This window comes from Cervus canadensis, chromosome 4, assembly GCF_019320065.1.
Source record: "Cervus canadensis isolate Bull #8, Minnesota chromosome 4, ASM1932006v1, whole genome shotgun sequence".
Lineage (NCBI taxonomy): Eukaryota > Metazoa > Chordata > Mammalia > Artiodactyla > Cervidae > Cervus > Cervus canadensis.
The window spans coordinates 69064455-69084960 of record NC_057389.1 but is presented as its reverse complement, the minus strand read 5'-3'; the positions used below and the strand labels follow the sequence as shown (position 1 = coordinate 69084960).

Here is a 20506-nt window from a genome sequence, read left to right as displayed (position 1 = left end):
ATCAGCCCCTGGAGGCCCGGAGCAGCAGGCCTGAAGGGATCTGGATTTCTTTATTAACAGACATGAGCACGACCTGTTACAGAAGTTTGTGCTTTCCAAAAAACAGTTACTGAACGTGAAAAAGGAACCCAAGCAAAGAGGGAGGAGGTGGAGAGGGGCCACCCATAGCCCTGACCTGAATCACGCCTAGGGCCTCCAGCCTGGGACCTGCCCAGCAGGAGGGGGCAGGAAAGGGCCGGGAAGCTGAGAGGCCCCAGCTAGGCCTGCTTCTCTTCCTTTGGGCCAGGTGGGGAGGGGTCAAGAGAAGGGCGGGGAGGGGTGTCCCAGGGAGCCAGAGCCCACGAGCCATTTATTGCCATGTTTTAAAATTCGTGCAAAATATCTGAAGCCCTGGACAGAGAATACAAAGTGATATTTTTTCCAAGAAACAGAAAACTAGGAAAAGAGGTGGGGGGAACATTTTCCCACCAGAACTTCCCCCCCACGCCAGGTGAGGCCTCCACCCCGGCCAGGTGAGTGAGCAGGAAGGACTAAGAGCTACAATCTGGACCGGGTGGGAAGGGGGTGGAATTTGCAACAGCGTCTTAACTACCAACGGGAGGAAAACCAGTCAACTGTACAAGTCTCCTATCAACTTTAAAAAAAAAAAAAGAGAAAAGCTGTAAAAGTAGGGCCCTGTGGGTAGGGATGCGGCCAAGTTCCCAGCCAGGGCCAGAATCCAGAGTGGGTGCCAGGCGGAGCTGCTGCGAGTGCAGGCACTGTGGACCATCTGGCCAGAGACGGGGCAGGTGGGCGGCCTTGGCGAGGGCAGCCTAAGGGCAGGCACCACGACTAGTCACCACCCTCGAAGCCCTCCTCCTCTTCCGGTACTGGGTCTGCATCCCAGCAGGTGATGTCGATTTCTATGATGTGGGGAAGGGAAGGGAGTTAGGATGGCTCAGCAGATCCATGCCTGTGTCCATCCCAACCCCAGCGAGCTGTCCCAGCTGTGTATGGGGGAAGGGCTGCCTGGCCACACTTGAACGCAGCACCCCCACCCAAATTCCTCTCCATCATCCATCCCAGCACTACCTGGAGGCTTGTTGTAGAACACAGGAGGCGGAGCCTTTGCACATAGCTCTTCTGATTGGACAAACTCCTCCTCCTGTGATTGGCTGAAGTACCCCTCACTGGCCTGCAGGAGAAAAGCTCCAAGTCACTGGGCCCCACCCAGCAGGACTAGGGCTGACCTACCAGGCCTGAGCTCGTTTCCCCAGCAACCAGTGAGTCCATCAGTGGTTGCCAGGGAAACACAGATGCCTACCCTGGGAATAAAAGCAGAGCTGGCCCATGGAGGGGAAATGAAATAGCTTCCCCCCAACAATGTGGGTCACAGAAAAAGGTGGCAGGGTACTGTTGCAAGCCTGAGGAATCAAGGGTCAGCCCCCTGCTCCAGCCCTTACTACTTCCCCTCCCATCAGGTAGCCCCAGCCCCACCTGGGTCCCCTCCTTCTGGGTGGTCTCGCCATTGGTCAGCAGGTGGGGCTCTGGTTCCAGCTCTGGCTCCAGCTTCTGATCCAGCTCTTCTAGAGCTGAGGGCAGAGTTGGAGCCTGGGGGGCAGCCAGGGGCTCCCCTTCTACTTCCTCCCCTGGGTCACAGAAGGTGGCTGGCGGCTCAGGCAGCTCATCAAAACTGAGAAGATTGGCACTGCCTTCTCCTGCTGGCAGCAGTGGCTCCTGAGCCACCTCATCCAGCAGGGGCACCTCCGCCAGCAAGACTTCGGCACCTGAAGGTGGTGTGGGGGCCCGAGGCTCAGCCTGGGGTGCAGAGGCCCCTTCCCCATTGCCTGGCCATAGGTCAATGAGGCTGGCAGCGGCAGGGGCGACGGTGTTAGCAACAGCAGTGTCAGCAGCGGCAGTGTCGGTTTCAATGGCATCAGCTGCTGGGCTGTCGGCTGCAGAGGCTCCAGCCACGGCAGGCTCTAGAGCGGCAGCCAGGTCTGCCTGCTCTGTAGATGCCATGAACATCAAGTTCTCCTCCATGGGGCTGCCTTGGCCCTCGGGAGGTTCCGAGGCCTGAGGGGACTCCTCCAGGGGGCCAGCCCTGGCCTGAGGGGCTGCTGCTCTGGCTTCCTTGCTGGTCTCTTCACTATCCAGGCTGAGGCTGGGCTCCTGGGTCTCTGTCGAAAAAAAGACAGAGGAGACATGTGATCAGCTCCCAGGAAAGGAGGCGGGCCCTGGGCAGCCACCTGAGAGTACCCTGCTTACCCACTGAAGAGTTCAGGAAAGAAGGCCTCCACTAAGACTTCCATGCAGAGTGCCTTTTAACACCCACTGGCCCCTGCTGCCCCTGTACCCGTAGTCTTTAAACTGCTCAGCAGCCCTGGGAGGAAGGCCCAGTCCCCACTCCAGGGAGACACCGAGGTCCAGAGAAGGCAGGTCTGACCAGGGCTCGTCCCTGCCCCAGCCACTTTCAGGGCCGTAGAGTGGCCACTTGGAGTTCCCAGTCCAGGGGCTAGGGCCCCCTCACATACCTTGGGCTGCTGGGGGTGGTGGCGGCAGTGGTGGAGGCTGCGAGGACGTGACCTCATCCAGGGCCCGCTCGATCTGCTCAGCAACAGGGGTGGAGGCCGTGCTAGAGTCAGAGGGGCTCCGGGCAGGGAGCGGGGTAGGTATCATCCTCCGGTGGCTGTCCAGGTGGCTGCCTGTGGGACAGAAAACCCCAGGCTGATCAGTGAGGGCCAAGGAGCCAGATAGAAACAGGACTGTCCAACTTGGGGCCTGGCCAGCCCCTCCTCTCTGGAGTCTGGGTGGGGGCTGGGAGCTCCCCAGGCCCCCCAGGGGCCAGACCACAGCTCCAGACCTTGTAAGCCAGGCCCCCGGAGGGCCAGTGCCCCTTCAGGGCCAGGGGAAAGAAGCAGGCAGTACCTGCTCTGGGGATAAACACCAGAGATCAGCGATCAGGCTTGGGGAGGGCAGGGGGGCTGCTGGGAAGCGGGGCCCTCCTTACCCCCTCCCGCAGAGGCCTGGGACTGCTACCTACATGGGAGGGAGGAAGAGAGGTTTGGGGTGCGGTGACAGGTGATATAGGGAAAGGGAGTCCGTGGAGGGGAGGAAGAGGAAGAGGAGGAGGAGGAAGGCCCACTGTCCGATGCCTTTATGAAAGGGCAGTACGGACGACCTGCCAAGAGAGACAGACAGAGAGAGAGAGACAGAGGACAAGAGAGGGTCAGTCTCCCCCACCCCCATCCTGAGGCCTCACCCACCCCCAGGCCGGCCCTGGATGTCCACGCTGCCTTCAGCCAGGGCGCACATTCAGCCAAGCTGGACCAGAGCCTCAAGCCATCAGACCACTGCCACCAGCAACAGCCACACACAGTAGAGAGCCTGACACATCACGATGCAGCCAGCCCCCCAGCCTCTGGGCCGCCCGCACCCAGGAACAGCCTGCCCCACCCCTAGAGCCCTAGCACTTGAGCCAAGCACACAGAAGGGGCAAGCAGGCCAGCAGACAGGGAGCAGAAAGGTGCTTCAAGGAGAGCTGGAAGCCATCCAGGGAGAATCCAAACAGGGAACCCGGAGTACAGCTCCAGGCTGCTCAATCTCAGGACAGGACGAGGCCCCACTCCCCATGCACCTACAGTTCTTCAGATAAGACAAGTTCAATCCCAGCAGGGCCACTCACAGCAGCCAGGGGGATCCCTCAGCCCCCCATGGCCTCTAGCACCACCCATTGCTCAGACCAGGCCCTGCTCGAGCCCTTCTCAGCCCTGCCACCTGGAGGCGGTGGGTGGAAGCACACGTGATGCTCGGCCTTGGCTTCTCCAGGGGGTCCTTGGGCAAGGTTTCCCTTCCGAGGAAGGTCCCAAAGAGGCTCAAGACCAAAACCTGAGGAGTGGGGGTTGGGTAAGGGTGCGGGAGCTGGGACTACCTGGTCGGTGGTTGAAGGGTGAGGGCACATCGCAGCTGCCTGCGGAGGCCGATGCGACTCTTTCCTGCTGCTTAAAGAACTCCCGTGGATTATCAGGTCGCTGGGCAATGATGGCTGCTGCCTCCTGGGGGCACACGGGGAGTCAGGCCAGGCGGGGCCGGATTGAGGCTGCCGGGCCAAACTCAGATGCCTGGTCCCCCCCACAGTGCTCACCTCTACCTCTGATTCTGACTTCTTCATCCGAGTCTCTTCCTCCTCATCCCGCTGGTCACCCTGGAAACCAAAGGGATGGTGTTCTCAGCACTCTACCCCCACAGGAACTCTGGGCTTTCTTACAGCCCACTTCTTTCACTACCAGAAATCACTTTTATGAACCATTCCCATAGCACCTTTCATCTGCAAGGTCCTCAGCTGCCTCATCTCCAGTCCAGACAGGCCCCTGGGCACCCAGGGCCATCCAGGAACACTCCCAGCTTTGTAGCTAACTTTTCTCAAACCTCTTACCCCAGGACCTGGCCATCTGTGCAGCCTGAATCTTGGTATCATGACTGAGGCTTCACTAGTCCCCTGCCTCCTTGCTCTTTCCCCCTATTTCTTTCTCTATAGACCCTGAAAGGATCTTTCCAAAACCTTAATTAATTGCCATCACTTAAAAATCATGAATCTACCTGCAATGCAGGAGACCTCTGTTCAATCCCCAGATCCGGAAGACCCCCTGGAGAAGGAAATAGCAACCCACTCCAGTAGTCTTGCCTGGAGAATTTCATGAACAAAGGAACCTGGCGGGCTTCAGTCCGCGGGGAAGCAAACAGTCGGACAAGACTGAGCAACTATCACTCACTCACTCAAAAATCAAGTTTCTTACTGAAATCAGGGTCTTCAGTTTCTCTTGAAAATGCCAGCAGCCCTGGCAACACAGGCCTGTGTGCCCCAAAGCAGCTTTCAACTAGAACTGCAGTGCAGCGGCCTGTTTGCCAGTCCCCACCACTCCCTACTGCCCTTCACATGCCCACGTTCTTTTGGGACTGCAGCCCCAGGAGTAAAGATAGGTGGGGGTCCTTGGTTGGGCCTCCCCTCTCCCTGTCTGATCCAGCCCATCATCTCTCCCAACACTCCCCTCCTGCCCTGACTCGCCCACACCCTGTGAGAGGCAGCAAGTCCTCAGCACAATGGAGTTGTAGGTCCTGTAACATGCATACAACTTCCCAACTCTGGGCCTTGGCAGAGGAAATGAACCTCTCTGCCCATGTGCCTGACCCCCACCCTGGGTCCAGCTCTTCTTGCTTCCGGCCTCAGCTTCAGCACAGCCTCCTGGGGAAGGGGCCCTTGGCCTATTCAGGTCATTTCCTTCCCTGGGCCCCCATGAGGTGTTCCAGCCACACACCGATTACACTGTGTCATAATTTCCTGTTTCTGGATTATCTCCCCACCCTCTGTGGGTGACACAGGATGAGAACTTATGTATGTGTGTGAGCGCTCTGCCTGATGTTCAATGGCACCTGTTTCCTCAATTGACCTCACTGCACCAACAGCCTCAAGGGCTGTCACCCTCACCACCACTTCTTGTCTCCCAGAAGGAAGTCTGAACTCCTCCTCTGACCTCGCTGTCTCCTCCAACTTTCCAAGGGACTCCAGTCAAGCTCTTTGCCTTCCCTCAAAACATACATCCCACCAGCCTCTGCTGCTATGCCACCCCTGTCTAGTGTCACAGGACTAGGTTCCTCTGCCTCATTCAAAAAAAGGACCAGAGGCAGCTTACCACAAAAGCCTTAACTACCAATACTGTGAGAAGCATGAGAACAAATCAAGAGCTGGGGGTAGGAGAGACATCAACACAGTAACTGGAAAGGACAATGGTGCTGCTGTGCTTCAGAATCTTCAGATAAAGGAAAACTCCTAGTATCCCAGGCAAAAAGGGAACTCACATAAGGAAGGCAATTCTTATCAGAAGGGAGAAAGCAGAGTACCTCCTTAAGTCAAAAGAAAGCATTTTACGGTTGTAAATTCCAAAGTTTCTTGTGTGGGACCTTCCTCAGGGGACCTGAAGTTGCAGGGTCACCACAGTGACCTGTTAAAATACCTACTGTCACTGTCATATGAACCATACTTGAAGGGCCAGATGAGACTGTAAAATAATGGTATCACACTGTAAATCTTTGCCTGAAACATTGGTAATTGGTGAAGATAAGCGATCAAGTCAAAGGTTCACTATTCTTTCTACTTTTTGTGTGCGCGTGTATGTGAAATTTTCCATAAAAATAAATTTTTTTCCCCCAAAAGACCTTGCTCTGAATGGATAAACAATATCTGGTATACATATGCTAAGTGAAATGCTATGCTATGCTATGCTAAGTGAAATAAGCCAGTCATAAATGGTAAAATAACTGCGTGATTCCCCTCATATGAGGTACTTAGTCACATCACAGACACAGAGAGCAGTTGCCAGGGGCTGAGAAAGGCGACAATGGGGAGTTAGTGTTTAATGGATACAACGTTCAGTATGGGAAGATGAAGAAAACTCGAGATAAACAGTGGTGACAGCTGTATAAAATAAATACACTTAAAGCTGTATAAAATAAATACACTTAACGCCATGGAACAACACACTTAAAAGCGGTAAAGATGGTACCTTTTATGTTATGCAGCTTTTGCTGCAGTTAATTTCATCAGCTAATTGTAAAAGAGCCTTGCTCATCTTGCTCTCCACCATATTTCCAACACCAGCACATGGGAGGTGGCAAAGGTTTGTTGAATGAATGACTTTGGAGCTTACTACCCACACATTCTTTCCACCCTCTAGGGGCTAATGTGAGTGGAATGATCTATGATAGCCATTAATGCCAGTGCCTGCAGGACTGTCCTCACCTCCCTCCCAGCCTCCTGTGGGTGTGACCTTGAAGTCTGCTTGAGTCCCCATGGCTCAACAGCTACCCACCATAGTCTCAGTCCAGACAACTATTGCCTACCTCCTGTCTCAAACTGTACCATGCTCAGCACTGAATGATCTTCGATATTTCCCAAAAGTAAAATTCAATTCAAAGCATGAAGATCTGTCTCCACTGTGGTTGTGAAAGGGTCAATCCATGATGATCCTAGGGCCATCCCAATGTTTGGAGGTTCAGCCAAGTACCCCTGGAATAAGTGCCTGCCCTAAAGGAGACACTCCACATACTTGTATACAGATGTTCAGAGCACCAGCCCAGATTCTCTCAGAGGCTCTAGAGCATTACTACAATGGGGACCAGGCTTCAGGTCCCAGTAAGTACAGGAAGCACGGCTCATCTACCTTGAGCCCCTCAAGTCCTGCTGGAAGGGGGCAGGAGGAGCCTGGTCAGTGAGGGTTTGGGTCAATGTAGATTTTCTCTTTCAGTCTAGAGTATAAACTTCTCCAAAGAGGTCTCTACCCACAGCCAGGGGACAGAACCCCACATGATCAGGGGTCAGGCCTGACATGGCAGGACATGCCATGCTGATGCAGGGGTACCCTGAATGCTCAGCACTGTCCCCAAGACTCTATCCCCCAAGGGGCCCAGTAATTCAGGAACCATCCCCACTTCCCTGACCAGTAGAGAGAAACCGTGGGCTAAGAACTTACAAAGATAGATTGCTCCTTCAACCGCCTCTTGGCCTCCTCAGCCTCTAAAGTCTGTTGTTTCCTCCTGGAATGAAAGGTGCAGGCGAGCCCTTAGGACTGGCCGACGTGCGGCCGCGGCCCAAGGTGGGGGTGGAGCCGCGGGCACACCTGTGTTCCTCAATCTGCTGCTCTCGCTCCCGATATCGGCGCTCCCGCTCCTCTTGCTCCTGCCGCTCCTGCTCCATCCGCTCTTGCTCAAATCTGAGTCTCTCATCCAGGGCCTTCTTCCTCTCCTCCTCCTTCCTCAGTTCTTCTTCCTTCTGCAGTACCCCCATGCCAAGGCAGTGCAGGCCCTGAGCTTGTGGCCCACCCTACCCTACCCCACCCCACCCCCATCCCTGACCCAGGGTTGTGAATTCAGGGGCTTTCAGTGTGGGGAGCACATGGGATGGGCCCTGCTGTTGAAAGGAGGGACTTTAGGAGAGGAGCCACCCAGACAGCAGACCCCCATCCCTGACCCAGGGTTGTGAATTCAGGGGCTTTCAGTGTGGGGAGCACATGGGATGGGCCCTGCTGTTGAAAGGAGGGACTTTAGGAGAGGAGCCACCCAGACAGCAGGGGTCTGCACCTTGGCCTGCTCCCAGAACTGCTCGCGGTTAATCCGCTTCATCTCCACAGCCGCATCAGTCTTCTGATAGGTGGTGCCCTGCAGAGTCAAGGGGCCTGGTGTGAGGGTAGCCCACAGGCCAAGTGCTCAGGAGCACCCCTCTGCCCTCCCAGGAAACAGGGAGGACCGAGAGGGGACTGGCCAGCGGAGCGCTCGGCAGGGCCCGCACACTGACCACCGGCTCGGCATTCTCGTCTTCTCGGAGCCGCAGTCGGTGCAGCACAGGGCTGGAGAGCCGAGCCAGCCCATTGGAGAGCCGCTGCCCGATGGCCCCCGCATCGATGTCTTCCACGCTACTGGCATTCACGATCACGTCGACACCCTGCCGCAGGAAGACGGCAGGTTCAGGCAGCCAGTCCTCGTGCCCTCGCCAACCCCCGAGAGCCCTGACCCCACGCGCACCTGGAAGAACTCGGCCACCTTAGCCACATGGCTGGCACAAGCACATTTGCGGGCATCAGGTACATCCTCACCAACCTGCAAAGTCACAGCAAAGGGGGATAGGGAAAAGACAAGAGTTGGAGGCAGGCTGAAGCCTGGAGCTCTCTTCCCACAGCATCAGTGAGTAGAGTGGGATGGAGGAGAACTGTTCTGGGGCCCTCAGCTCCCCTCCCCAGTCCACTGGTGCATACCCAGTTGATGAGCACGTATTTTGGCAGAGCAGCCTGGGAGTCCTTGACGCTGCAGAAGCCATACATCACCCTCTGGTTCTCAAAGTGGCCGGAGAGCTCCTGCAAGCCCCCATCTGGGGGAATCAGGACGGTTGTCAGGCCCAATCTCCTGAACCCCTCCCCAACAAAGGGTCTGGAATCCAAAGCAAAGACTCCTCTTGTGGGCTCTGCAGACACCCCCAGAGATCTACAAGTCCCAGAGTTCTGTGCTGGTGTGAAAGAGGCAGCAGGCAGGTGTGAGTTTTGCCTTTTAATCCCCCAGGACCTTAGAGAACTGAGGATGTGTTCTTCACACATCAAGTCTCACGTGGTGCTAGCACCCACTGAGGTAAATTAAAACCTTTTTGGGCTCTGGAGAAAGTGGGGTGATCCAGGCCATCCCTGTCAGGCCCCTTCCCGCCTAGCTGTGTGACTTTGGGCAAGTCACACTCCTTCTCTGGCTCTGTCTTTTCATAATCAAACAGGAAACCAGTCTCCCTCCCTCCCCACCCTGGGGATCTTAGGGATGATTGGAGGAAGGACACTTGCCAGACAAATAATGGTCTGCTGGACGCAGGCAAGCAAGCATTGAAGTGGCCTGGAGCCAGACGGGTGGGGAAGAAAACAACCGGAGGAGGGGGTGGGGAGGAAGACAAAGGAATGGCTGGAATTCTTACCTCCTGATGCTGCAAGCTTGAGGTCATCTGAGCCATCCTCATATGTGTACAGAGCCCTGGGGAGAGGGAGGGGTGGCTCGGAGAACTGTCAGGGCCCAGGCAGCCAATTTTGGGTGGAGATGGCTCTGGGAGGGTAGGAGGGACACAGAGGGGGCAGGACAGGAGGGGGGATTCCAGCCTAGCACTTAAGCCTTATCACCATGACAACAGAGCTAAGCACCATTTCAGGCTGGAACTCAGTGGGGGACAGTTTGGGATTTGATGGAGGGAGGCCTGGATCAGGTGGAAAGCAGGCAAGGGGGAAGGAATTGCTGGCCAGTGGCTCGCTTCCAGTAAGCCAATGTGTTGTGTCCTCGGAGCCCTGGCCCTAGCAGCCTGCAACCCAGCCAGTGGTGTGAGATGGAGATTCCAAGGCGACGGGTTCCTTGGTTACCGTTCCCTGGCTACAGCTCCTCATCCCCCATTGGTGGTTGCCAGGAACCTACCTGGCGCGTGCCTCGGTACCCACTGCCCCTCCCCCCACCACAAGGGGGGGCAGGGAGAGAGAACCTGGTGCTGTTCAGCTCTGGGCATCCCCCTGGTAACCATGGCAACCCAGCAATTGGCACACGACTAGCCCACCCAGCTGCATTCTCCTGAACACAAAGGACCCCGGGGACACACCCTCATCCTCAATCTCAGACTCTCTGAAATGGGGATGAGGTCACCATGGCCACTCTTGCCTGGACTCTGGCCTCTGGGCGGCGGCGCTTTTTTGGCCTTCCAGCCCTAGGCTGCCTCTGCCCTAGCTGAGGTTCTGGTCTCCGGGGACTGCTGGCCTTTCCTTCCCTCTCAGCTCTGGCAGAGAGCTGACCCAGCAGCCTTCCTCCTCCCTAGCTTTTTCTCCACAGGTAGGAGTGGCTCAACATCCATTTTACACAAGGGAAGAGAGAAATGTCTCTTTCCCAGGACCCACTTGGAGGAAGACAGGCTTGGGGCTGGGAAGAAAGGCTGGAGGGGCAAGGAGGCTCAGCCCCTCCCTCAAGCTCCCTTTTCCCGACTGCCAAGGCAGGGTGCTAGGAGGAGAGGAGGGAGGAGACCAGCGAGATGCAGAACAGAAAGCGAGCGAGGAGAGGAGGCAGAAACAGAAGACAAGGGAAGGGAGGGGCGTGAAGGGATGAAGAGAAAACGAAGGAGGCGGGGAGGGAAAGGGGTGGGAAGGAAAGAGGGAGGAGAGAAGAGGGAGAAAGGAGGGAGGGAGGGCGGAAGGAGTGCCTGGTCTAGGCCCAGCCCCATGAGGTCAGCACAAGTCACTGCCAAATGGGCCCCCAGCCCTTCCCCGCGTCTCAGGATCTCCTCCCTCCTAAAAGGGACACAGGTGGGCTGTGGGGCCAGAAACTCCCCGTCCAACTGTTGCCTGGGCCCCAACCCTGGCAGCTGCCTTCTCCACACAGCTGTCCCACCACCTGTCTGGCTGCCCTAAGCTGCCACGGGAAACAAAAGGCCCTCAGAGAAGAAGGATCTGCCCCTTTGCACCCCGCAGCTGGGAAACTGAGGCAGGACTCCACAACTCTGGTTCCCAGACACTGCGCTAGCCATAAAGTCACAGTTCCCCAGCGTGACTTGTCAGACTCTCCCAGGCTCTCTGTGGCTCTTCCCAAGAACACGTGTCCTGCCCCTTCCACTCTTTGCTCCTTGTCTACCCACCTTCAGTCACCTTTCTGTGCTGCGGCCCTGGCCCTTACCTGGTGAAAACCACAGCTAAGTTCAAAGATTTCAGCAGGCCTTCATCCCTGAGCTCCACCCCACCTGCCTTTCCAGCCAGACCTCCGAATCCGTACCATACACTTGGATCACACTGGATGGCTCCCTGATGTCCAGCACAGTTCTGGGCATTTCTCACCCTAGAGCCTTTGCATGGTGTGCATGCCTTCACAGGAAGGCCAGATCTGCTTCTCCATCCCAGGCCCACCCCTGACTGAAACCCCTCAGGGACCCAATGCCAGCTCCCCAGGAAGCCCTGCCCTGCACTGCACCTCCCTCCCTGGGGTGCTGACCACACCCCAGCAAGGATGGGAAGAGGCACCTGAAGCTGCCTGGGATCTCACTAGACCTGTGCTTCTCAAACTCATTAAGAGGTGACCTGAGCTTCGGGTGGGCTGGAGCTGGTGAAACCGAAAGGAATCTTTGGCGGGGGAGAGGGGCAGGAATCTACACCTCCAACCCCTGGAGATAGACACCGTTCCAAATCGTAAGCTTCGTGAAGGTGGCACACTTAACTCAGACTTTCAAGACAGCACAGAACAGTTCTAGTTGGTATCTGCCATCTAGCAACCATCTCAGCCAGAAAAAGTGGACTGGGATGAGTGGGAGATGGAATGTAGCAGCTCCAGGGAGATTCTGGGTTGAGCTGAGGATGGGGGCTGCAGGGCAGGTGGATTCCTCAGGACAACTACACTCTCAGGATATTAGAACTGAAAGGGCCTTGAGCATCCTGGGTATGGTTGAGCCCAAATCCCTCTCCTGCTTGTCAACAGGAGCAGGGACTTGTGTGGTCATACAGTGAGTCAGGTCACGTCCAGGGTAACACCAGTTCTTCTCACTGCACAATCTGAGTTCCATGGTCCCCTGCTCCCAGCATCAGGTAGCAGTTTATTCCAGAATAAGCCACCTGGGTGTGATCTCCCCCTGCCCTTACTCCCTATTCAGAGGAGGGCAGTGCCAAGCCCCCTTTGCCCAGACGGTGATTTTATCCAAGACCCTCCTCGAGCCTCAGTGCAGAGTCTGCTCCTGAGTCTGAAGACCCCACTGTACCCTGGCTCTATGCTGGGTGCTAGGGGCCCTCATGTCCCTGATGATTCTCACATCCTTTATACCAAATGTTTATCTGGGCCCTTGGGAGTGAGCAAATGTGTGTATGTGCGAGGGTGCATGTGTACATCTGTGAGTGTCCCACACACAACCCAGATCGGGGTGGGGTGGGGGGGGCTGACGCACGCCAGTGATGAATAATAACTCGCTTGAGCCACATGGATGCTGCTGGGTGGTGGGAGCCCAGGCCTCCGCTGAGCAGGATGTGGGCCAGCAGTGGTTGTGGGAGCTCCACTTTTTGGAAGGTGGGGGGAAATGGGGTGGTGATAGGCAGCACCCCCAGACTGAAGAGCATTCTGAGGTGGGCTGTGCCTCTCTCCAGGCACGGCCCATATCCCATGGCCAGCTCCTCCACCAGGCCAAGCCGGCCACTTGCCCTCAACTCCTCCCATGATCTCAGCCCCCCCCTGGGACAGGGCTGGGACAGAGGGTGGGCTGCCTGCCTGCTTAGCCCGTCTTGGCCTCTCCTGTGACTGACCCGCAGGACACGAGAGCTTGCTTGTCTGCCTCGTCCATCCCTCCAGGCCTGGCCGCCCGCCAGTGCTGCAGTACTGTGGCATGGATGCCTGGCCATCTTGTCCCCTCCTCCAGCCCCCAGGTCAGTATCTTCCCAGCATGAGGGTGAGGCCAGCCCAAGTGTGGCCCCTCAGATCTTACATCAATTTTGTGTTTCCTGCTTGCCAAGGGGAGAAAAGGCCTAGGGAAGAGAATGGGCACTTGCCCCAAGAGAAGAATATTTCGGGGAGATGATGGTTCCTGATGGGGCAGTGTGGAACCCCTTGGCTTTTCTGCCACTCTGGGGACTCCAGCCTCAGAGCAGGTGGTCCGTCGCCACCCACCACCTAGGGGGAGACAACAGCTGGAGAGGGAGAGAGGGCAGCCCAGCTCCTCCCCATCCCCGCAGTAGCTGAGAGCCCCTCGCCACTGGGCCAGCAGGCCAGGGGCTCCGTGGATCTCCTCACCCCTCATTCTTCTCAGAAAACTCCCTCCACTCTCTCCACAATGGTCCGCCTGGGGGCTCCCTCCCGGGGACCCCACTTGGCACCCTAGGCAGGCAGTTCAGTTTCTTTGGCACGTCCCAGCCTGGGTGCCCAGTCCCTGCAACCCTCTTCGCCTCGGGGAGGAGACTTAGCCCTGCCTCCTCGACCCCTGAGGGGAACAGGAGGCACTCGGCGGCGGTGGCCGTATGGCAGCGAACGTCTTTTCATCACACCCCAACTCCGAGAGGCCCCCCGGTGGGCGGGGCGCCCCGGCCCCCAGCCCGCTCCGCGCCGCTCCTCCCCCGCCCTAGCTTTTCCTTTGTGCGGTGGCCGGCTGGGCTGGGCCGGGTAGACAGCTCTGGCTCTGCCGGTTCGGTCTCCGCCCGCCCAAAGGTGTAGAAGGTGCCCTTGGCCTCCCGGTGCACACCTGTCCCCCCCACCGGGGCCCAAGGCGAAGAGGAGGGGGTGGAGGAGTTCTGCAAGGCCAGGAAGCCCCAGGCCACACATCTGGACCCTGCGTCTCTCCAGCCTGCGTCCAGCCACCAGCGTTCCCACCGCGCAGCTGGGGCCGCCTCCGGGTGCTCGGGGACCGCGGGTGCCCCGCCTGGCCCGGCCCGGCCCCTCCCCCGGCGCGCACAAAGGCAGCTCCTCCCTGGCCCTCCCGGGCCGCTGCAGCATTTCGGGGTCTCCTCCTCCCTCCCGGCTACGGGGCGGCGGGGCCGGGTGGAAACAAAGGCGCGGCGGCGGCGGCGGCGCGGGGACAAAGGGGCTGAGGGGCGGGGGCGGGGGGCTCACCAGTCGGCCGTGCTCTCCTCCCGAATCACCTCTTCGTACGCCGCCAGCAGCTCCAGGCGGTGGCCACTGAAGCTCACGCCGGCCATGCTGCGGGCCGGACCGAGGCCGAACGGACAGACGCACGGACGGACGGACGGAGAAGGAGGGAGGGAAAGACGGAGTCGCCGCGCCGCCGCCTCAGAGCCTCTGCAGCGTTGCGAGCCGAGCGAGCCAGCGGCCGGGGGAGGGGAGCCGGCCGGCGGGGGGCGGGGGGCGCTGGCTCCGCCCGGCTCGCTCCCTCCGCGCGCTCGGTCCTAGCGCCGCCCCGGCCCGGCCCAGGGGGAGGCCCGCCCCCCCTTCCCGGCCTGCCCCGGGGCGCCCTCACGCCCCTCGCCCCCAGCCCCTGCGCGCCGCGCCCAGGCGGCTCTACCTCTCCGCACCCGCACCCAGGGGCCGTTCGTTCTTTCCACGTCCCAGTTCTCCCCTGTGGCGTCCCCAGCCACAAACCTTAGGGCCTCCGTTCCCGCCCCCCGCCTTGATCCCCCTCTCCCCATCCCCACCTCACCAAGCCCTATCCAGGCCCAACTTCAGCCCTCTTCTTCCCAACTCCGTCCCAATCGCAAATCCATTCCATTCCAATCCGGCCCAGGCCCACTCTGTCCTTCACTTGTCTCCCTCCACCCCAGCCTCACCCCCATCCCTGGTCCAAACCACCCTCCATTCCCAACCCCTGGCCCATCTGTAGCCCATCCTCATTTCTTTCCCCTCCTAGTACCAGCCCCACTCCCAACCGTATGCTTGGCGCAAACCCCTACCCATTCGTCAGACCCCATCCCTAGCTGCACCTCCCTTATTCCAGCCTATGCTGTTCTTATTCTGATCTTTGTTCCAACCACACTCCTCCACCCCTGCCTCCTAGACCATTCTCGGCTTCCTACTCCGACATTCCCAACCTCTAACTCATCTCCGCCCCGCTCTATCCTGAGCACCCCTCCCCCACCAGCTGCCCCCTGAGCCCTCTCCAGTGAGGCCAGCCTAGGAAATCCTTTGCCTTCTCTCCCAAGCCTCGGGTCTCCTAGAGGAATCCCAAGTAGAGTTCCGGAAGCAGCATTTAACCCCAGACTCCCAGGGCAGGGCTTCTCCAAGGACTCTCTAGGGCCAGTCCCCTGGCACCTTTACTTCCCAAAGCTCTGAACACAGAAAACTCCTCAGAGGAGTCTCTTGCAGAGAAGTGTGCACCACTGCCAGGGCCTCCTGGAGCAACTCTGCTCCTAAGCTGGGCTCCTGAAACCCTCTGCAGCTCTCAGAAGCCTTGACCACCACCTGCAAAGCCTCCCACCCCTGTCTTCCCAGAGGAGGTGGCAGAACCTGAGCAAACTTTTTCTGGTCCAATCTGGGAGGTGGTGGGGCTGGGCCTCCAAATTCTGAGCTGGGTAACCAACTAACTGGACCAAGAAGAGGAAAGAAGTATGCACATTGATCTCCAGCAGTGGACCCCAGCATTTTAGAGTATGAAGAACCCCTTAAAATTCAAAAGATTCCACAGGCCCCCACCTGGGGAATTCTCAGCACTATACCCCTGGACCCCTGGCCCTGTCAGTTTCTCCAGGGCCCCCACTTGGGGCAAGGCCCAAGCAGAGTCCGTGGGATTCTAGGGGGAGAGGAAGACCCTATAGCGGGGCTGAAGGGTGCCTGGGAAAGGTAGGTCGAGGGATCTCAGGCCTCAGTCCCTTCCTGCTTCCTTTGACTTTTCCCAGCTTTCATTTCCCCATCCCAAAGCCCCCTCCCCAGCCTCCTGCTCAGTTTCACATCCAAAACACAGAAGCCCTACCTGCACCTGCGGGCTCTCTTTCTCAAATTCCTGCCTCCCCCAGCCACCTACAAATTCTAGCCACACCCACTCTTACCTCTTTGCCATCTATATTTTTAAATAAACTTTTAATTTTAGAACAGCTTGAAATTCACAGAAAAATTACAAAGATAGTGCAGAGAGTCCCCATATGCCCCATGCCCAGTTTTCTCTATTTTCAGAGGAGCAGGGAGGTTCCCTGCTCATATTCCCTGGAGCCCACCCTTCACATCATCATCATCCTATAATTTATCTGTACTCTGCCTCCTTCCCACATGGTCTCTGGCACTTCTCTGGCTGAGGTCACCAGGGACCCCTAAATTGCCAAATTCAGTGGCCCCGTTGTAGTCCTCAGTTTCCTCAACCAGTGGGAACAGGGTGACTAATGATCACTCCCTCCTCTGCAAAGCCCTGAAACCCACATGCTCAGCCATGGTGGGTGGATGCTGGGTGCCTCCTTGGAGGCTCTCCCACCAGGCTTTTATGTCTACCACTCCCAGCACTGATCACCCTCCAAGTCTCTCCCTCCCCAAGATCCTGAGCTTGTCCCCTCTCCCAGCTGCGCCCCCTGCCCCCTCCAGCATTGGGACGCTTGTCCAATGGCTTCTCAGTCCCCAGAGTGGAAAAGCTAAGAAAGAAGGATTCACGTCCCTAGGCTGGTCACTTGCTGTCTGACCTTGAGTAAAATGCTTTCCCTAAGTTTCCTCTTTGATAACGTGTTGTGAGGATAAAATGTGACAGGGTGAAGGCTTAGAAAGCAAAAACCCCTTCCCCTTCCTCCTTGCAGCCCCACCCTCCCACGCCCACCTTCCTGCTCGTTGCTCCCCCACACCTCTCAGATAAGGCTTCAAGGCTGACAGGTAGGTTTCAGGACTTTTTCAGCGCCTGGAGCCTTCTCTGCCCTCACCCTGTCTCTTGCAGGTTCCTATCAAGCATACCTTCAGAAGTTTCGCGCTAATCATTACAATGCTCCCATCACTTTTCAGATCTTGCCCCTGGCATGGGCCCAGCCACTTTCACCACTTAGCTCTGCTCCTGAGCCGCACAGACCTTGCTACAGTGGGACTTTAGACTCTTCTGCTTGACCTTTCTTGTCTTGCTGTAAAATGGGGATGATACTGATGGTATCCACATCATAGGGTCTGCTGAGGATTTAAGAAGTAAGTATCTAGAAAGCATTTAAAACAGCAGCTGCACATAGTAGGTGCTATTGACATGCTGGCTATCATTTCTGTTTCACAAATGGGAGAACCAAGGCTCAAAGAGGGGCAGTGACTCGCCCTGTAAGGCACAGAGTGGGAAAGTCCGTATAGAAACCTGTCTGTCCTGCATCCTTTCAGCATAGCACACACTCTCCCTGCTTCTCCTTCTAGCACCCCTATTTCTACATCCAGGGGCTAGCCTGGCCTGGAATTTGGTCAGAAGTAGTTCCTGAGGCTACAGTTGTGGGGCCAAGGGAAGGAGTCTGGGGGGCAGGGATCCTGAGTGTGGAGAGTGAGATGTCTGCCCAGTGCAGTGGACATCCATGGTCAGCCATCCCTGCCTGTCTTCCAGTTGATTTTCCAATGCAGGCTCTAGAGAACAGCATGTGATTCAGGCCAGTGGGTCAGAACCAGTGGCTGCTTCAGAAGTGGACACATGATCCCATTAAGTCCAATGGGTATCAGCCCTGGGACTTTTTGCTGGAACCATCAATAGTCTCTGATGGGCTGCTGAGCTGGCAGGATGTGGGCCTAGAGCTGGTTGAGGGGCATTTTGGCTGATAATGGGATGAGTTGCCTGAGACTAAAGCCAGAACTGAGAAAAGGCGGAAGGCGGGGACTCAGACTCCTGAAAACATCCTGACATCCATGGGTACTGGATCCTGCTGTGTCTGAAGCCACTGACCGTTTCAGTTAAATGAGACAAATTACCCTTCTTTTTTGCTTAGACTAGTTTGAATTGCAGCTGAGAGTCCTTCCTAGTTGACCAGTCTCCAAGTAATAGTCATTTTTGTTAGTGGCAAGAGACAAGGATGAAAACAAAGTTGACTTTCTAGTGCCCCCAGGTCCTGAGTGGGAGAACTTAGGCTGGTCCTGGGACCTTCCTTGGCTATTCAGGGCTGGCCCCAGCCTCCTGAGTTCTCTGCAGGTTCCCAGAAAGCTGCCTCTTGCCCCACCAGTAGCCCCCAGAACCCCCTTCCTTGCCCCACTTTAGGTCCTAGCTGGGGAGGAACTCTTCCTCCAGTTTCAGGTTTGGCTTTGGATTCAGGCCAACTCAGGCTCAAATCCCAACCTCGTGGCTGCTCCATGTGTGTGCCATGGGGCTAGGCCCCGTAGTCCCTGGCCTCAGCTCCCTTCCCGTAGCAGGACCCTGTGTACCGTGTGAGTGTTCCAAGGCCCACGTGGGGCCCAGCACAGAAAAGCTGCACCGGAATCGAGAATCATCAGTCCTTGCCTGTGTACCCTGTTCTCCACCGCCTGTCTCCCTGCTGATTTCAAATGAGTGCAAGCCGCTCAGAACTGGAAAAAGCCCCTCCCTGGCCTGCTGTCTCTCCAGTTGCCCACTCAGCCCCCTGCCAAGGGCTCTGCCCCCTCGGCTGGGGGGACTGCACACTCCCGGGGAGCTAATGGCCTCCCGTGCCTGGTACAAAGACATTTCCCAGTACCCTTGGCCTCCACCTGTATAGCCTTGCACCTGAAACTTGAGAACACAGTGATCCCTGCAGCTCAGTGCTGGAGAGGGGTGGGGAGCTGGGAGGTGCAGTGGGAAGCAGCTCCGCCTTTAATCTGGGAAGCATGGACTGGACCTGGGCCGCTGGCTGGCTCCGGAGAGGTCACTTCCCCTTTCTGAGCTTCAGGTCCCTCCTCTGAAACGTGCCTTTAATGACATCTCTTTTAAGCATGTTTTAATGATTAAATGACATCTAAGCGATTGCTCTGTGCTTCCAGCAGAGAGGTAGCTGTTCAGAGCAAGTGCCCCATGCTTGACTTCCACCTAAAAAGCTCCGCTTTCCAGAGCTTCAGTCCCCAGCTCTCTGCTCTCCCCTTTACTCTCCCCTTACATCTGCCCTCCAGCTTCTTCAACCACCTCCCCTTGGCAGGGGCCTTCCAGCTGCCTCCTCCACCCCTCCTGGCAGTTCAGCTGACCACAGCTGCTAGAGGTCCTCAGGGCCCACCACAGTGAAGCCTTTTAAGACAGCTGTCCACACTCTCTCGTCGACTCACTCTCTACACCCTCCCCTTCTTCCTCCAATCCTGGCACTGGCCCCAGCTCTCAGCAAAAGTGATATGATGGCAAACATCACCTTGTTGCAAAATGCCATGGGGACTCCTTGGCCTTATCTGCCTGGCTGACACTTCTAAAAACACTCCTGCCCACCCGGGCTTCCCTGCCCCAAACTCCCTCCCTCCAGAGGCTGTGGTCCTCCACTTCTGGCGGCTCCTTTTGCTTTCTCTGCCCTGCCCTGTGATGCTGCTGCTTCCCCATCTCGCCTATCTTCTCCAGGCTGGGGCCTATCATCACACTGGGTTTGGTCCACGTTATATATTTTTTTAAATAAGATTTTAAAAAATCTCTTAGTTGCCAACATTGACAAACCAAATTTCACATAAAAGTGTCGATCTCTGGATGTTGTTGGTAAGCTGGCAGGTCTGGCCACAGTTCAGCATTCCCACACGGCTGCCCCCAGAAGGCTCCCCACAGACCAGCACTTAACCATCCGCCCTTGTGCTCTTGCTGGCTTGTATCCATGGAAACCAAGGATGGACTGGGAGGTCTTCACGGTTCAAGAGAAAAGGGAGAGAGTACACTTCCTTGTGGAAGTGAGATACTCTTCACTGAATATGCTAGGAATGTCTATGTTGAAAGAAAACCACATCCTACCTGCTTTACTCATGTGACCTGCCGGGGCCCCTCTCTGAACATCTGTGATAAAGGATGAATATCTGCGATAACTGCCCTGAACTCACTCCCAAATTTAATCCAAGGTGTATCTAGACTCGAATCTTCAGTTGCTTCCTGGATTTGTCTCCTAAATGTCTTGTAGGCACCTCATTCAGTCATTCAACAAACATTCATTGGGCATCCACTGTGTTCTAGGCAGTTTTAGACGCTGGTAAGATATCAGGAAAGTGACACGCAAAGTCCCGCACTCCTGCTCCAGGGGTCCTTGAGAAGACACGGCACAGAGGCCCTGCTCTTCTCTTAAAGGGAACAGGCCTGGGTACCTGCTAAGAACGCCAACAACTTCAGATGTGCTATAAAGTTCCTCATGCCAGCGAGCCCTGGAGGACAGGTGGCTATGGGCGCACCATGTTCTCCTGGTCTAGTCTGGGGCCTCTCCTCAGTCCCCCTCCAGTTCAGGCCTGGAGTAGGATTGATGACAGTCCCCTTGGGGTAGTGGAGGGCACCAGTGGGATGCAGGAGGCCCCAGGGAAAGATGGGGCCACCGCCAGAGCCTCCAGCGTTGGAGGCAGCAAGCAGAGGCGAGCTCTGCAGAGGCATCCCAGGAGTGTGGCGCTCAGCGCCAGCCAGTCTCAGGACGGTGTGCCCAGCTTCAGGCCTGGCTCGTGTGCTCAGGGGCAGTGCAGCTCT

General features: G+C 56.9%; 1 protein-coding gene across 1 annotated transcript; it reads right to left on the bottom strand.

Annotated features, from left to right (window-relative positions):
- Positions 1–22: 22 nt before the first annotated feature.
- DBN1 (drebrin 1) lies at positions 23–14358 on the bottom strand. Its single transcript, XM_043465768.1, has 14 exons — positions 14104–14358; positions 9479–9534; positions 8784–8896; positions 8554–8628; positions 8327–8473; positions 8113–8190; positions 7653–7804; positions 7506–7569; positions 4124–4183; positions 3911–4034; positions 2514–2684; positions 1477–2159; positions 1072–1174; positions 23–902 (listed from the first exon to the last, which is right to left on the bottom strand). Exons 1-14 carry the CDS (start codon positions 14187–14189, stop codon positions 832–834), a joined length of 1983 nt encoding a protein of 660 aa, XP_043321703.1. The 5' UTR covers positions 14190–14358; the 3' UTR covers positions 23–831.
- Positions 14359–20506: the final 6148 nt, after the last annotated feature.

What these genes read in the sequence shown, in the direction of transcription:
- DBN1 (XM_043465768.1), bottom strand. Translation starts at nt 14,189, where the DNA reads ATGGCCGGCGTGAGCTTCAGTGGCCACCGCCTGGAGCTGCTGGCGGCG. An exon ending in AGGTGGCCGAGTTCTTCCAG is followed by an intron (nt 8,474 to 8,553) that starts GTGCGCGTGGGG and finishes TTCCTGCGGCAG; the next exon opens with GGTGTCGACGTGATCGTGAA. An exon ending in AGTCAGAATCAGAGGTAGAG is followed by an intron (nt 4,035 to 4,123) that starts GTGAGCACTGTG and finishes GTGTGCCCCCAG; the next exon opens with GAGGCAGCAGCCATCATTGC.